Raw genomic sequence first — 18,482 nt, 5'->3', positions numbered from 1 at the left:
GATAGTTATATTATCTGTAATCAAATGTAGACATCTATCAGGGATAGTGATATTATCTGTAATCAAATGTAGACATGTATCAGGGATTGTGATATTATCTGTAATCAAATGTAGACATCTATCAGGGATAGTGATATTATCTGTAATCAAATGTAGACATCTATCAGGGATAGTGATATTATCTGTAATCAAATGTAGACATGTATCAGGGATTGTGATATTATCTGTAATCAAATGTAGACATCTATCAGGGATAGTGATATTATCTGTAATCAAATGTAGACATCTATCAGGGATAGTGATATTATCTGTAATCAAATGTAGACATCTATCAGGGATAGTGATATTATCTGTAATCAAATGTAGACATCTATCAGGGATAGTGATATTATCTGTAATCAAATGTAGACACACAATATTAATGATGCCAGAACACAGCAAAGGAAATAATGTAAATCAATTTTTATTTGCGAGAACTTTATTTTCGCGTAATTACGCGAGACAGTGTGTTCACGAAAATTTAACTCTCACATATAATAGTATTCCTTAAGATTATATACAGCAATAACGACAATTTGTGAAAATTTTGTCACGTTAATCAAGAGTCAATTACTATCTTGCGAAAATAAGGTGTCGCGAAAATTTAGTGATCTTCAGTAGATGAACAAGGCAAGGCAAAAGCCCAAAGTTTTCTAAGTATAAAAATCGTATTAAGACCAATTATTCTATTGTTTTAGGGGGAAAAAGGAATTCTGAATTTTTACTTTTTTAAGTTGAAAAAAATTGATTTATTCCTCTTTTCAAACATGCTATTAGAGAGACATGATTGTATAATAGAAAAGAGTGCTTATGGCAATTTTTACAATTTCTTCCTGCTATAAACTTTTTAATCAACAGTCACTAGAAAATATAATACATATTTATTATTTGATCATGTTGAATTCATCATTCAGGAGGGGTAAAATTCAATTCCTAACTCTTGTGTTGGATTTCATCTAGTCATTTATAAATCTTATGTCACTGTTTATTGGTATAATTGAATCAGGTTTTCTGTAAATCAGGTCGGTCAAGCTGTACAAACCATACGGCCTGGTCATCACTTTCAGTTCTGGGGCGGGGGCACTTGTTCCGTTCTCATTGACCGACACAACTTCAAAGTAGTACACCGTGCTGGGCTGTAGGTTATTCACTATCATCTCCAAATTCTTTGTGGAAATCTGTAAGAATTCAAACATGAACAATACCCAGTCACAACAATAATTTACACAAGAAATTTTTTCTCTCTTAGTAGTTAGTGGTGGAACATTGTGATATGTACGCATCCACAATAAACTCTATTTTTAGAGTTGTTTAACAATAATGGAACATACTTAAGGCATTAAGAATATAAATATTTAGTTCACATTTGAGTACAGAGGGATACATTTACTTACGGTTTTCCACTTTTTATTCCTCTCATCTTCTGTGTAATAGATGACAGTGTAATTTTCGACCCGAGTACTGGTGGCCTCTGGTTGTCTCCAGCTCAGATACACAGCGTGTGCTGTATATTTCACAACCGTGAAATTCCGAGGCTGTCTCGGTAACATAGCTGTATTAAAATGATTCAAATTTCAGTGTTATAAAAAACAAAGGGAAAAATCTTTAAATACGTACATTTAGTCCAAATGCTGAAAGCCTTGAGCTAACAGAATTCTAGATATCAATACAGATAAAAAAGACTGAATTTTCAAAAATAATATACATTGATGCTAAAACGAGTGCTTACTCAGTCCTTCCCTGTAGCAGTTTGCGATTGTCGCTGTATGCTGAACACAGGTAATCAGATCTGCGGAGAGCTCATCATGTGCAGAAAATCGACAAAGATTGTCACAGGTTTCAGGAACAAGAGACGTTCTACAACATGCTGTGTGATCTCTGCCATCTAAAAACACAATGACTGTACATTTATCTCTAACAAAATTAAATGTCTCTGATCCATTTCTCCGTGTTTTGTTCTGAGTCAGCTGAAAATGACATATCTAGTGAAATATTATAGTGTGTGCATGGTATACATATAGGATATCTCATGATTTGTAGTTGGATATGATTTTTATCCAAAGAGTTGTGTGTTTTTATCCCAAAGCCTTAACTGTGGGATATCAAAAAATATCCAGAGAGTCACATCCACGGGAAAAAGGGGTAAACATGAGATAAATGTACATGTATAATTATATCAAATTATACTCCTCAAAAAACACCCTAAAATCTTGTAAGCACCATTGAAAGCAACTGACCAGAAGCACAGGAGATGATTTTTGCTATTTCATCAATGCAGTTGAGTGCCATGGAGAAGTCTAGTGAACCCGAGGCTATAGCATCCAGGGAACATAGAGGCATACATTTACTGCTGACGCTCTTATCCATACAGCAAACTGAAAAAGGAGCAATCTATTAGAAAAAGTGTTTATGTCAAAGTTCATTAGCATACTAATTGCTTAAAATTAGAAAAAAAAATGTGTTGTCTTTCTGTTCAAAGAGGTATTTCAGAATCCACCCTCGTATTACATGTATAAACATTCAGGACTAAGACTGAAATCATTCAATCTGAAAAAAAAATTTTGACTTAGTAACTATGTATTTTAATCATTTCTATATTGTTACCTTTAAATACCATATTTTTATTTGCAACTTTATTCTTTTACTCTGGTTGTGAGTTTTCAACTGACCACTAGAGAGGGAAGTTGACACATCTTATCTTGTCAAGGTCATACCGTAAATCTGGAAATTTTTACGTCGATTTTATTATGTGAATCCGGGTCAAAATGGTGTTGATTAAATTTTACGTTCAAAATTTTGCAAATTGCCACTGCTTTGTTTACATTTCCTTATTGGTAATTTATTTTTAAGAAAAACATTTTTGCGAATGCAATGAACTCGCAAATTTGCTAAAAATTTATCTACAGCAAAAATTTCCAGATTTACGGTATAAACTTCCTAAATAGTGAAATACCTGACTACTGTGCTATTACTAGTCATTTCAGAAATGTTGATTTTGGTCAAACCTCTGACTTGAATATTCTTTCCATTTCACAAGCAAGGTCTAACTGACTACCATAACCTGTAAGGTTGTGGATTCCACTGTAAGCCTAAGTGAATACAATTACCTATGGGTTGTGAATACAATTACCTGTAAGGCTGTAGGACTAAGTAAATACAATTACCTGTTAGGTTGTGAATACAGTTACCTGTCAGGTTGTGAATACAGTTACCTGTCAGGCTGTGAATACAGTTACCTGTCAGGTTGTGAATACAGTTACCTGTCAGGTTGTGAATACAGTTACCTGTGAGGTTGTGAATACAGTTACCTGTCAGGCTGTGAATACAGTTACCTGTCAGGTTGTGAATACAGTTACCTGTCAGGTTGTGAATACAGTTACCTGTCAGGTTGTGAATACAGTTACCTGTCAGGTTGTGAATACAGTTACCTGTCAGGTTGTGAATACAGTTACCTGTCAGGCTGTGAATACAGTTACCTGTCAGGTTGTGAATACAGTTACCTGTCAGGTTGTGAATACAGTTACCTGTCAGGTTGTGAATACAGTTACCTGTCAGGTTGTGAATACAGTTACCTGTCAGGCTGTGAATACAGTTACCTGTCAGGTTGTGAATACAGTTACCTGTCAGGTTGTGAATACAGTTACCTGTGAGGTTGTGAATACAGTTACCTGTCAGGTTGTGAATACAGTTACCTGTCAGGCTGTGAATACAGTTACCTGTCAGGTTGTGAATACAGTTACCTGTCAGGCTGTGAATACAGTTACCTGTCAGGTTGTGAATACAGTTACCTGTCAGGTTGTGAATACAGTTACCTGTGAGGTTGTGAATACAGTTACCTGTCAGGTTGTGAATACAGTTACCTGTCAGGTTGTGAATACAGTTACCTGTCAGGTTGTGAATACAGTTACCTGTCAGGCTGTGAATACAGTTACCTGTCAGGTTGTGAATAAAGTTACCTGTCAGGTTGTGAATGCAGTTACCTGTCAGGTTGTGAATGCAGTTACCTGTCAGGTTGTGAATGCAGTTACCTGTCAGGCTGTGAATACAGTTACCTGTCAGGTTGTGAATACAGTTACCTGTCAGGCTGTGAATACAGTTACCTGTCAGGTTGTGAATACAGTTACCTGTCAGGTTGTGAATACAATTACCTGTCATGTTGTGAAAACAATTACCTGTAAGGTTGTGAATACAGTTACCTGTAAGGTTGTGAATACAGTTACCTGAAAGGTTGTGAATACAATTACCTGAAAGGTTGTGAATACAATTACCTGTAAGGTTGTGAATACAGTTACCTGTAAGGTTGTGAATACAGTTACCTGTCAGGTTGTGAATACAGTTACCTGTCAGGTTGTGAATGCAGTTACCTGTCAGGTTGTGAATACAGTTACCTGTCAGATTGTGAATACAGTTACCTGTCAGGTTGTGAATACAGTTACCTGTCAGGTTGTGAATGCAGTTACCTGTCAGGTTGTGAGTACAGTTACCTGTCAGGCTGTGAATACAGTTACCTGTCAGGTTGTGAATACAGTTACCTGTCAGGTTGTGAATGCAGTTACCTGTAAGGTTGTGAATACAGTTACCTGTCAGATTGTGAATACAGTTACCTGTCAGGCTGTGAATACAGTTACCTGTCAGGTTGTGAATACAGTTACCTGTCAGATTGTGAATACAGTTACCTGTCAGGTTGTGAATACAGTTACCTGTCAGGCTGTGAATACAGTTACCTGTAAGGTTGTGAATACAATTACCTGTAAGGTTGTGAATACAATTACCTGTGAGGTTGTGGAGTCCACTGGGTTGTGTTGGGGCAGGTGTTGTTATTTCTCTCTCTGTAAATTACAAGAAATTTCTATTAAAAAATTCTAGAGTATATCTGATTTTTGAAAATAAAAGAGAAATAAAATGACCATTAATATATAAACCAGGCAATGGCTTCTATTTCAACATATATTTATATCACATCAATATTTATAAATATTTCAGGTATAGCTAGCAAGAGTATGCTCAAATACAACTCTCAGTATAAATTTAGCCAATGGACTTTTACTTTACCATAAGTAAGGAAAACGACTTTTGATGAGAATAGACTGGAACCATTTTCATTGGATGCTACCATCTTAAACTCGTAATGAGTTCCTGGGTAAAGGTTGGTCAGTTGTATAGGTGGCTCAGTGGCATCTACCTTTAAAATAAATTATCAAAATGTCAAATAACTGTCTTTATTACATTTTTACCCGTGAAATACTGTAATTTATTCATTGAATAAAAATGATATCCTGCCACAGTGTGACGAATATCAAAAGTGCGGGAAAACTCTCGATTTCCTTTCTCATAACGAAGATTGCTGTAAAAATATCTTCCTTGACCATATATAAGATAGATGGAAATAAATAAACCATTCTGACAGTGAATTAAACTGTCTAAATTACCAAAAATATGTTGTCAAATTCGTGTTTACAGTGTTTTCACCTCACTTAGCTATGACGTCTCAACCGCTCAACTATGACGTCACGAGTCCATGAATGTATCACAAAAAAGACAGAGGCAAAGGAAAAATCAAAGAATTTTTTTTAAAAATGTAATAAACAGAAAATTCAATGTTTTATAGTTGAATATGGAATTTATTTCACTCGTGAGACAGGATTTTTTGATATTTTCACTCGTGCTTCGCACTCGTGAAAATATCAAAAATCCTGTCCCACTCGTGAAATAAATTCCATATTCAACTACAAAACATTGAATATCCTCTATTAAATATCTTGTGCTGTCAAAATATTTTGATTCTTCTTTCCTTTCATTTTATATACATGTATAATCATCAAAAGCATACCAGGACTAAACTTGTTTAGTTCCATTTGACATCAACATCTATGACATTGTGTTCATCTGATTTTTCTATCTATTAACCTACTAAGGTTTGTAGGTTGATTTTGAAGAATAGAAACAATAGGCAGAGCATTGATATTTGTGTCTTTTCTACAGAAATACTTGATTTGTTTTTAATCTTTTTCGTGTCCTTGATTTTTTTTACCTGGATGTAAGATGAACTGTCCATTCCTAGAACTCTGTACATAAGGACATATTTTGTGGCCTTGGCGCCTTCATTAGCCCAGGTAACCATGGCCTCGGTGGCTCCGGGCAGAACCGTTATGTTGATAGGGGGTCCTGGGATTGTGGCTGGAAAGGAAGGCAGGACGGATCAATGGAAAATCTGTTCTTAATTATTCATAAATATTCCCTAACTTAATGTTACTCACTACAGTGCAATCTTTCCTGACTGTAGTTTCCTAATCTCATGAAAATTCTTGGTACATGTTTGCTAAATTTAATAATTAATGCCTACCTCAGAAAAATTTATAAACATGTCTTTATGTTTGTCAGAATGATTGATGCCTGCTTAATATATGCTGCTTGAGTTACTGTTCATTTTTCTTACGTGTACCATAATTGTTTTGAGATCTTTAGCTATTCAACAGCTTTATCCACTACCAATAAGTATTCTGTTTCTCATACCACATACAACCCCTCACCTCTACCCTCCTGAACACAGGCATCAATGACTGGTAGTCTAATAACACAGGCAGTGTAATCCAAGGTCAGGTTTGTGGGCTTCCCCTCACAGATAGACAGACAGACGTCCGGGAGACCGTTCCTGGCACAGCAAGCACTGTGGTTCCTCTGGCCTGATAAACCCAGACATCAACATTCAAAAGAGGAACTTCATCATACACACAATACTTAATAAAATGATCTCAATAAATATACCTACCCACAAGACACTGCTGTGCTTTCTCCAAGTCTGGGTAACATCGTAGAATTTCTACTGGGTTAACGTTTGCCATGATGTCCGCTGTACACAGTTTAGGTAGGCAGTCATCACTCACTCCCTTCTTGGAGCAGCAGGCTGTAAAATCAGTAGTATCTATGTATAGGGCTCTAAATAAGATGTTCCTGATGAATATCCAATTACCCTCTTCTATAAAATCTTACTTGTAAGCAAATGAATTAAGTACATGTAGCATGGCAAGAAATACTGGTATCACATGCTACAGAGTCCCAAAAGCAAATGCAGTTTTTAAAGCATCCAAAGCAAATCATAATGTCTGCATCTTAGTGACAATTGTTCAGAAGAAAAGAAAGTTTACACAGACAGTCTGAGAGTAGTACATATAGAGGTGCATGTATTACCAACTTTGATTGTAAAAGGTTGTAAACGTTTGGCTTTGATGGCATTAATATAATCCTGTTCAACGATAAATATCAGAAAAAACACATTTTGGGGGGTTTTTAAAGGGGAGTAACTGCTGGATGTCTCACACAATGTTTAATTATTGACCATTAATTACCTCTTATATCAGCCTCCGTCTCTGACTTTGGAGACGCTGGAATGAAAAATAACCAACATAGAAACATCGCAAGAACATGTAAACAAAGTATTGTGCATTCAAATACAATTGTGATACTGAACTATAGTTTAAAAATTACCGTATGAATGGAAGTTTTAGCGAAACACAAATTTAGCAATTTTTCCTTAAAAAATTGCTATTTTATTTTTAGCGAGATGTAATTTTAGCGATTTTAAAACGACCACTAAAGAAGCTTTACAAATAAAATGCAATTGATTTTTAGCGATATTTAATTTTAGCATCACAACACCCTAATAAGGCCAAAATAAAATCATCGCTAAAAATTCTGCTTAGGCCAAAAAAAAATTAATTAATAGTTTTTCAGGCCAAAAAATTCAAAATTCAATGCGGCAGGCAGGCTTTTTTTTTTTTTTTTTTTTTGGAAGCAGGTGTTACACCTTTTGTGCAGTAAAATGATAATATCTACTAATTCTTAAGTTTTGTTCTCTGAAATTAGTTATAATATGTATTCAACGTTAAATAATGTTATTCCAAACATTTATTTAAAAGTTAACTGATAAAATAAAATTTTTTAATAAAAACCTCTTTCTTAGCATTTATGAAAAGGGGAATAACTCGATTTTCTTTTTCAACTTGGAAAAATAGAAAATTGAGTTATTCCCCTTTTCAATATGTCAAATAAAATTGATCAATGCGGCCACTTTTGAACTGATGCGGCAGTGCCTGAGAAACTATTGATTAATTCTTTTTGGCCTTATACAGTATTTCCTGTATTGCTTACTTGGTAAGACTGTGATGATGAACTTCTCGGAGCGCTGGCTCGACCCGTGGTCCCCTACAGCTACCATGTACACACTGTACTGGACATTAAACTGTAGTCCCACCTGTCTGTACATCAGCTGATCCTTACTCAGTAAACGGGTCTGTTTACAAACAACAGTCAAATCAGTAACTTTAGTAAAGGGGTCTGTTTACAAATAACAGTCAAATCAGTAACTTTAGTAAGGGGTCTGTTTACAAATAACAGTCCAATCAGTAACTTCTGAACTTGTCAAGTTGGAATATTAATAGTTAACATATTAAAGCACTTAAATACAATATACCTATACTTAGATTTTATACAAAAATTTCAGATTATATCATATTTTCAAATAATGTATCCCTCTTCAAATACTAAAAATACTAATAAGGTGCACCAAATATCATTTTGCTTAAATGGATAAGTCACAATGTTTCAGTTATCTAAGTTTAGTGTATTACACTAAAATTCATATTCAATATTCTAAATATACCCTCATTCCAGAACTTAAAACTGGTCACTTTTCTGAAAAAATTAAGCCACATCCAGCATCTAATGTGTATATTCACCAGCTTTTTTGACAAAATGTGAATCAAACCATTAATCTAAACTCATGCCTTCAGCAGTGGTCTTGGACATATACTGACCGTTTTGTAGTGGGCATCATTGGTTAGTTTGTAGAAGATTTTGTATCCCGTCACTAGTTGTGGATTCTGATTGGGTGGTTTCCAGGTCACCAGCATGGCTGTCTGGTCGTCGGTCACACTCTGTACGACAGAAACAGAGGTGGGAGGGCCGGGCAGCAAGTCTGTAAAACACCCAAAGTCTTATCAAACAGTCTTCAACAAAAAAAAAAGTCATCCACGACCCTGTGGTATGCTGATAACAATGAGCTTGACCTTTAGACCTTCACCTTTGAGCCTATGACATCAGAATCTAAAGGAGTTTCCTTCTTGCTATACTCAGCTAAAACCAGCTGCTTTTTTAAGGAGGCTGGGGGGGTCAACAAATTAACCACCAGATTTAACTTATTTTTAGATACAGTATCTTAAGCTGTCAACTATCATTTGGAAAAGCAAAAATTCATACATTTTAGTTTTAAAATGATCATTTTGTATATCTTTATATGGAGGTCTTCTAAAGAAATTTGAAATAGTCTGAAAATGGCTGCAACCCCCCAGCCCCTTTTAGAAGGAAGGATTGCAGAAAGTTAAAGAACACATAATATGATCACTGATCAAAAGCTCTCTTCAGTCTTGACTTAAGTGAGTTATAAACTCGCTATTTTCTGTAGCCCTAAATCCTGATAACAAGATACCGACCTTGACCTTCCTCTAGACAGGCCAGGATGTCATCCAGCTGCTGTAGACAGGTCAGATGTTTGTCGTTCAGACTGGCCGGCATGGTCCCCGAACAAAAGTCCAGACAAATATCAGGCAGGTTTCTCCTCTTACAGCAACCCACATGGTTTCTTCCATCTGCAATGTCAAATATGACATGGTGTCTCATAAATGTCAATTCTTCCATACAGCACGGAGACATTCTAAGCAGTTCTGAAGTCTGTTGGCAGGATACAATGTTCTTAAATGTAGTAAATTAAGCAAAGGATGTGTCAGCATACAAGAGGCCCATGGTCCTTATAGGTCACCTGAGCATTATGCAACAACTTTCCAGTGATTGAATTTGATTCATGTTTTAATCCAGATGCTATGGCATTCACAATTTTGAAAGAGGCACCATTGATCATCATAACAATACACTTAGCAGTTGTTTAGTTTGTTTACTTAATACCCATAGGCAGGGTAGGGGAACAAAAAATGCATTTCAAGTAATTAGTAATATTCAGCATGATCAGTAATGCCCCAATCACACATGAACCCCTGACCCTTAGGCCTAGTTCCACACACTGCACAATTTTTGAAAAGGCACCCTTGCTTTTCAAAAATATTTGATTAATACCAAGGAGCAGATTTCAAACAATTCATCCAGTTTCAGTATATAAGTACAGCCCCCCCCCCCTCCTTTATGGTACCCCTGACCCTGGGGCCTTGAAATTCACAATTCTGGAAGATTAGTACCCTATTCACAATTCTGGAAGATTAGTACCCTTGCTCATCATAACTATATAGGTAGTTCATCTGCTTAATACCAAGGAGCAGAGAAGAAAACTTTCAAAGATTCAATGTATTTTCACTATATAATCAATAGAGCCCCGCCCTATCACTAGAACCCCTGACCCTGGGGCCATAAAATTCACAATTTTGGTAGAGGCACTCTTGCTCATCATAACCATGCACTTAGTTAGTTTATTTAATACCCAGGAGCAGAGAAGAAGATTTTCAAAGAATTCATGTATTTTCACTATATAATCTATAGAGCCCCCCCCCCCCCTTACACCAGAACCCCTGACCCTGGGGCCATAAAATTCACAATTTTGGTAGAGGCACTCTTGCTCATCATAGCTATGCACTTAGTTAGTTTATTTAATACCCAGGAGCAGAAAAGAAGATTTTCAAAGAATTCATGTAATTTCACTATTATAATCTATAGAGCCCCACCCTTACACCAGAACCCCTGACCCTGGGGCCATAAAATTCACAATTTTGGTAGAGGCACTCTTGCTCATCATAACTATGTACTTAGTAGGTTTTCTTAATACCCAGTAGCAGAGAAGAAGATTTTCAAAGAAATAATGCATTTTCACTATATACTTATCTAGCCCCGCCCTTGCACTAGAACCCATGACCCCGGGGCCATGAATTTCACAATTTTGGTAGAGGATTCAATGCTGATTACAATCATGCAAACATTTTGACTGCTTGATGTCCAGGAGTAAAGAAGAAGATTTTTAAAGACTGCACTAATTTTTGTGGTTTTTGCCCCACCCCCCAGGCCCCAGGGGGGCAGGGACCATGAAATTCACAGTTTTTGTTCCCCATTACCCATAGATGCTATATGCCAAATTTGGTTGAAATTGTTTCAGTGGTTTTTGAGAAGAAGCTAAAAATGTTCAAATGTTAACGCACGACGCACGACGAACGACGACGGACGAAAAGTGATAGCAATAGGTCACCTGAGTTTACTCAGGTGACCTAAAAATGGTGAATAGAAAGGATATATTTTACTTTCATTTTCAGATGAACTGACCTGTACCACATTTTAACACTTTATCAAAATCAAGAGCACATGCTGTAACCACGTTCAGGTCCGTTGGTCTGGATGATGGATGACACACTGGTAAACAAGAGCTGCTCATATTCTGAGCCAAACAGCAATCTGAAAATAACAAACCACATATATTCTCTGTTTTGAGTGTACAACTTCAATGATCAAAACAATCCGAAAAAAATGAGATAAGAAAGATACATTTTTAAATGGATTATCAGACAAACATGCATGTTTAACTTTTTTTCTCAATTTTTTCACACTCCAACCAAAGACTGTTGATTCTAAACTCTGTAAATTGTTTGCTACATTTGATTTTTTCACTAGAAATGTCTCTCACTTACCTGTGACATTGAAATCTGAGGTGGCGCTCCCTGGTGCTGGGGTTGTAGGGGCCTCTAAATAAGAAACATTTCATCTTGTTAAATATCAGATTATCTGTGACTATACACTGAACATCACAGCAACCATAACTGTTCTTTTTAAGGCTGTTACAGTTCAACATTTTTCAGATGAGGTCAGTTCAGGAATTTTGAATTGGTTTTCCTTAGTGTAAATGAGGTACCTTCTCTTCTACAGTATCAATTAAGGTGGTATTACCCTCCACTGTCAATGTGTATGTAACTGAAACAAATGAGGTACCTCATCTTCTATAGTATTTAAATGACAATGGGAGATAACTCCTCACAGAATTAAAGTGGTCTTTCCCTCCACTGTCAATGAGTGTGTGTTGACACAAATGAGGTACCTTTTTTTCAGTAGTATTTACATGCCACAGGGAGATAACTCTTCACTTAATTTAAGGTGGCCTTACCCTCCACTGTCAATGTGTGTGTGACGGAGACTGTATGATCGGAGTCCACAAAACATTGGTAATGACCCTGGTCCCTGGCTTGTATATCATAAATCCGAAGGTGGAAAGGGAAATGCTGAGTGTCTTTAAAGTAGAAAATATGATGACAGTTAAATACAGCACTAAGTCAATTTGATTTATCTAGTTATGCTATGGTTTAAATGTAACAATTTAAATCCTGCTATGTCCATAAAAGCTAATTTACAATTCAAACTGTTTTAGATTCCTATTCCAAGATTCACAGAATGATATAATGTAAAACATGCTTATAACAATGAGACAAAGAGTTGTTAAAGATAATTCCTTATATTTGTTAGATTAACAGTATGCTTATAAAATAATAGCCATGTGGAATGAAAATTACTTGTTTATAGGCATCAATTCATTATAAGCTGTTCATCATAAGCATGTTTACATTGATCTTTGGTTTTTTTGTTTTTTTTTTTTTTGGAAAACTAGCTAAACTGATCTAACAAAATTGACAAGTTGTAACCCTCTTAATCCACTGATGCACGATTAATCAAGAAACCAGAATCTCATCGCCACCTTTTAAAACATTTTCTGAAACAAAGTCATTCTCCCTTTGATCTCACCTTGGGGTCTTTCTATAGTGTATTTGTATTTATCCTGGGTAAGAATTTCAGAGTTCACCGAGATTTTGCTCCCATCTATTAAGTTTTTCCAGATCACCTACAAAAATTAAAAATAATTGGGATGACAACCAAATGCAGACGACTAAAATTTATAATAATGATTTGAACAAACTTGAATCTACACTACATGAGGATGCTTCCACATAAGTTTCAATTCCTGGCCCAATGGTTCTGGAGAAGATTTTTTCTATATATTCCTATGTAAAACTTTGATCAGAAAAGCTCACTTGAGCCTTTGGATCAGGTGAGCTAAAAAATCATGAAATCTTGTTCACAGAATTTTACAGAGTGAATTAAGCCTACATTAACTCTTACTTAACAGTTTATTAAGTGATTAGCAATTAATGGCAAAAGGATTTTGAATACTTCATCATTCATCCACATAAAATATATTTTTTTTTTTTTAATTTTCTTTTTTTTTATCAAAATTCTGATAAATAACTGTTTGCAAATGTTGAGATCAATTACTATTGATCTGATTAATTTGTTTAAACCTGTTAAAATTTTGCAATCTTGTAAAATGTGCTATAATTTTAAAAATGTTTAGTTTTAATATTAAATCTTTTTGACTGTTATTTAATAATTAATGCACATTTTTCTCCCATGTTTTATATAAAACCTACAACCACAGGATCTTATTTTTGCCTCATTATCCAGACCTCTGCCATATAATATCATTATAAAATAAACATCATCAGTTAAGACAAGACCTACAGTGCAAAAGACAATTATAAATTTCATAGGTGTCCTAGTTTACACACAGTGTGAAAAATGAATGCTTAGGCTACAGTAAAAGAACTGAATATTTTTACATGTCATTTGGGTTCCAGAAAATGTCCTAGTGTTCGTTTTCTAAAAATGTTTTTAAAAATTAACTTGAGAGTTTTAATTGAACATGTTAATTTATGTTCTGCAAACTGCAGAGCTTTGTTATTGCAGTATGTTAATTTTCATCAACTTCAAATGCACAAGGATTTCCCAATCTCTGTTTACCATATCAAATGCTTGTGGTTTTGTGGCATGTCATTCATAACTAGAAAACAATATATCATCGCTGCAAGATATTTACATTTTCCACGTGTGTGACAAACAATTACCAACCCTACATATATAATAATGTAAACTTCAACCTATGCCGATAATGAGAAGGCGCTAATTTTATAATGTCGCAAACTATCTATTGCTTAAACAAACTTGTGTGGGCTCATAAATCTGAATTTCTCTTTTCTTCAAAATCTCATATCATTTTAAGAAATCAAATACTAAAACTTTTCTTTATCATTATTGATGGATTTTGTTTCATAAGTGTTTTGACATGGTAATAATTCACATAAGTCATTATTTTTCATCCTTATTTAAAACAAAAAATAAAGAAGACATTCCCTATGTCTACATGTTAAAATGTTCCTAAATTGTCTAGACAAGCCTTTTTTTAATTGAGAGACAAGAAACATCTACTTCTATGGAATCAAGTGGATGAAGCTTCATCTAAACTCAATGACACCAAAAGAAAACTTCAAGGAGTCTGGGGATTCAAGATACTGAGGTTAAAATATACATCTGCATTCTAGAAAGTCTAAAATTATGAACAGTAATATTTTTTAATGATTGTAAAATGACTTGATATGTACCTGTTAAATTTTGTACACCTAATGACAATGACATAAATGTTGTACTCTTCCATGACCCTTTACAATGCATTTATGATGGCCAAATCAACAATTCAAATCCTATGCATATTTAAGGCAGTTACCCTGAACAAATTAAACATTGTTTGCTGATTGTTTGTATACAGTGGACCTTCAGATATCCGGACGTTAGATATCCGGATGCTTCAGTATCCAGACAATTATTCATTGGAACAAAATTTTTAAATGTTATTTTGTCTTATTTAACTGGTGATTCAGATATCCCCAATAAGTTAAATGCCACTGTAATACAAGATAATGCACAAATATACAAAATGAATGCCCAAAAGTTTGCCAATGGTTTTTTAAAATAATTTCAAATCTCTGAAAATGTTGATATTATCATACTAAAACTTGATTTATGATAAAAGGAAATTAGAAAATAAAAGTCAAAGACTAATATGTTAACCTTGACATGAAAATTCATCATTTGTTCTACGAAGCTAAATAATTTATAATAAGGGCATGTGATTGTGACATTTATCATTTCAATGGTATATAGACTGATGTTAATACAGTAGATATAAATATAACACCGTTTGTCATGAATGAACAAGTGTCTACTGGTCTAGATCCCCTATTACAGCAGTAAACTCTGTGTGCACTTCACAGAGAATTTTGTCCACTAATGACCAAAATAACACACAAAAATACATTCCTTACATAATTCTCTTCCCTTGGTGGAAATAAATTCAAACTATCAAAACACCTGAGAGCAGGTTATAGTGAATGAGGTGTTTTCTTTTCATAACTAGATGTTATGGGTCGGTATCCTTAAGTTACACTGAATTATAGGATTCAGGTATCCTTGAATGATTAATAAAAACATACGAAGGACTGGGCAGGAACTCTGGGTGGTTTGTTTTTATAATCAGTAAGGATCATCCAACCAGTGAATGTTTAATCAACACTTACAAAGATTTTACAGTACAACCTCACTGTCTCATTTCCAACAGGACCAAGATGGTAGATATCCAAACATTCAAGATAAGAAGGGAAGAAGTGATAAATCATGCCTTTATATGGTGGTACTGAACACTATTTTATCTGGTCTTACCTTCTTTGACCCCAAATCCTGTATAGTACACTGAAATAAAACAGTTGATCCTTTCTTCAAAGTTAAACTTGTAGGGTCTGTCAACATTTTCAGTTCTGCAGACACTACAAAACAAATGAAAGCATCTAAGTATAGCACTAACTTGAAGAAAATGCATCAGTGAACAGACTTACTTTCCTATAATTCAGATCATTAAAACAACATAATATCATTTAACAGAAAGAGCACCCACTGAATGCCCAAGTACCATAAGATTTTGAAACTGAACATGTTTTAATTCTCTTCATTATATTGTCCCATCTTATTGAGTAATTTTAGACCTGCCATTATTATTATACCTGACCCGTTACCTGCTTTCCCCTTTACTTACCTCCAATCAGCAGGTGTCCTGCTAGTATCACAGACAGTGCAGCTTTGACTGAAGTCATCCTCATAAGCTTAACATCTCAGTCACAGGGTCACAGGGACTGTCAAAAACAAACATCACTTGATTAAGTATTTTACTTCATATACATGTATTTACAATTTCTATAGTGGCAAAATGACACCATAAATGTAGCCTTTTCGTATGTCAATCTATAAATATATGGACTTCTCATAAAAGTATATCCACCTTGCACTTCAGACTCAGTTGATATACTTTTTTGTGAAGTTGATATATCAATGGATTGACCATGGGAAAGGGCTATATACATGAGTTACGTACAGTGTATTTGTATAATCCTTCTCTACATGTACCGGTACTTATGCATGACTATAAACAAATATGATAAGAAAAAGCCATCCTCAATAGACATGTTTCTTTTTTATATCCAGGTCAATGACAGACATAATCACTCTAAATATAGACATTACTTTGCTACTTAATATTGCTTACATAACCGGTTAAACAGACTCCATTATATAAAACTGGAACAATGTCTTGACTCTTGAGAATATATATACATCATTCTCCCATCTGTCAAGCAGATGCCTGTAACATTTTGTAATTTAGGGTTTTTTTTAAAGCAGTCTAATCAATGAGATTATTTATTTAAACAAAACAACACTAAATATTTATAGGTATGCAGAGTTTGTAACAATTCTATGTACACTTTGACTGAATTTACTTTTATTGCAGCCCGGAGGACCGGGCTGCTCTATACATATAAGTTTAAGTGTTGGAGTATGGTGATTGGGTAGGGAGAAGTTATTCAGAATTAAAGGTTTTCTTAACATTGAAAAGATTGTTAATCAGAATGTTCTTCCCTTTCTAAATTACGATATACATAATATATAAACTTCCATTAAGTGAATATGTAAAATTAAATATGTTTTACATATTTAATATATAAAGTTGATTATCATTTACTATTGAAAAAACGACAGATCCATTTTTTTAAGAACATCAAATTTTACTTCTCGCATAAAAACGTACTCTGCATAGTTCATTCATGTCTTATTTTCTAAAATTAAACATTAATACATTTTTGAATATAGGTGATGCATGTGTCTAACTTCAGTTTATATTTTATGCAGCCAACATTTACACGAGGAATTGATCAAGTTTAAAATGGTATCGTTTTTGTTTGTTTTTGATCCGACTATAAGTTTTCAAAATATTCGCGACTATCGTCGCCATCAATTAGACGCATGCCTTTTCACATATATTAAAGCGGTTTGATGATCAAGACTCATTTCCATTGTTTACTTTATACATTTCCCGGGCGACAATTGATGGTTACATCAATGTTTACTTGTTTTAGATTGTTACAAATCAGATTAATGCTTGCTGCTGCTGTATACCAAATATGGTCATTTATCCAGCAACTCCCCCTTGCATTGACCTAATAAAGGTAACCTTAGCTTATTTGGTCAATGCCCTAATACAGCCTCGTGCATGTACTCCGACGTTCTAAAAGCATTGTGACGTCATGTATATTGCAATGTTTACGCTATGGCGTCTGACTTTCAACTGCAAAGATGTGCCTGAATTAAATTGTAAATAGCTCGTTTTGGAGGTCAGATATGTAAAGATATGTTGCAGGATAAACAAAATACATGGTTACTGTCTTCAAATAAAAGCAATATTTTGGCTCGGGTCGAAAACATGATGGAGGGTTCAGCAAGCCTCGCCCTATATCACTTTTTCTTAATGATAATTTGTGTCTGTATATGTATTACAAATACGTAAATGAGAAATTTATCATCATAAAGAAATAGTACTTGTACCTGTAAACTCCTAAAACCTACCCACAGTAAATTGACATCTTTGTATGAGAGATACATATGTTGGAGAACTGAAGCACCATAAAATTTAATCTACATTCTCATGACACAACTAATAAGATACTAATATAAACACCAGCAGTACAAACCGTCTACATAATATATATATAAGATCAATGTTGCCTCCGTCTATATTTAGTCAGTATTCATTGATTCAGCAAACAACCCTGGATATTAGGTCAACCACAAATATTCCTTAGCTATTATATACATAAAATGTTTTGTTTGTAACATAAATTTACCATGCTAACAAACTTATTGAAGATGGTATTCCTTTCTTTTGTTTTATGTTAATTATCAGTCTAATTAATCACTCCTACAGTACAGCTAAGTCACATTAGTATAACAAGGTATCTTTGTGTATTTACATTAGTATACATGTTCAGGTATTTTGACGTTCCGCCTGATTGCTCCTAGATCTGGAGAGAGTAGTTATGATTGTACCTATCTGTCACAAACATGAAGTCGATCTCTACACAGGTCATTAATCAGCTTAACATGCTTAAAATGTGTTAATAACTGACCTTATTTAATCTTCACTTATCCAACTTGAAGCGGCTATTTCTCATACAGTCCAACCTAAAATATTTAAA

At 34.6% G+C, this 18,482-nt stretch overlaps 1 protein-coding gene across 1 annotated transcript in view; it reads right to left on the bottom strand.

The window, feature by feature from the left end:
* The window catches only part of LOC134251290 (Ig-like and fibronectin type-III domain-containing protein 2), a 30,468-nt gene extending 14,389 nt beyond the window's left edge, over window positions 1-16,079 (bottom strand). Inside the window, exons 1-19 of the mRNA XM_062733680.1 lie at window positions 15,992-16,079; window positions 15,622-15,725; window positions 12,817-12,913; window positions 12,185-12,307; window positions 11,715-11,768; window positions 11,353-11,481; window positions 9,528-9,683; window positions 8,853-9,013; window positions 8,188-8,329; window positions 7,386-7,421; window positions 6,809-6,943; window positions 6,570-6,722; window positions 6,071-6,216; window positions 5,092-5,221; window positions 4,812-4,868; window positions 2,277-2,414; window positions 1,769-1,924; window positions 1,434-1,591; window positions 1,082-1,217 (exon numbers count right to left, since the gene is read on the bottom strand). Coding sequence (XP_062589664.1) covers window positions 1,082-1,217; window positions 1,434-1,591; window positions 1,769-1,924; window positions 2,277-2,414; window positions 4,812-4,868; window positions 5,092-5,221; window positions 6,071-6,216; window positions 6,570-6,722; window positions 6,809-6,943; window positions 7,386-7,421; window positions 8,188-8,329; window positions 8,853-9,013; window positions 9,528-9,683; window positions 11,353-11,481; window positions 11,715-11,768; window positions 12,185-12,307; window positions 12,817-12,913; window positions 15,622-15,725; window positions 15,992-16,055 — 2,275 coding nt within the window. The 5' untranslated portion in view covers window positions 16,056-16,079. The remainder of the gene's footprint in view (window positions 1-1,081; window positions 1,218-1,433; window positions 1,592-1,768; window positions 1,925-2,276; window positions 2,415-4,811; window positions 4,869-5,091; window positions 5,222-6,070; window positions 6,217-6,569; window positions 6,723-6,808; window positions 6,944-7,385; window positions 7,422-8,187; window positions 8,330-8,852; window positions 9,014-9,527; window positions 9,684-11,352; window positions 11,482-11,714; window positions 11,769-12,184; window positions 12,308-12,816; window positions 12,914-15,621; window positions 15,726-15,991) is intronic.
* Window positions 16,080-18,482: the final 2,403 nt, after the last annotated feature.

This window comes from Saccostrea cucullata, unplaced genomic scaffold (genome assembly GCF_032062105.1).
Source record: "Saccostrea cucullata isolate Sc308-1 unplaced genomic scaffold, CSIRO_AGI_Scuc_v1 ctg272, whole genome shotgun sequence".
In the NCBI taxonomy this organism is placed as follows: Eukaryota; Metazoa; Mollusca; class Bivalvia; order Ostreida; family Ostreidae; genus Saccostrea; species Saccostrea cuccullata.
The sequence above is the reverse complement of the archived record's forward strand: the minus strand, read 5'-3'. Positions and strand labels throughout refer to the sequence as shown.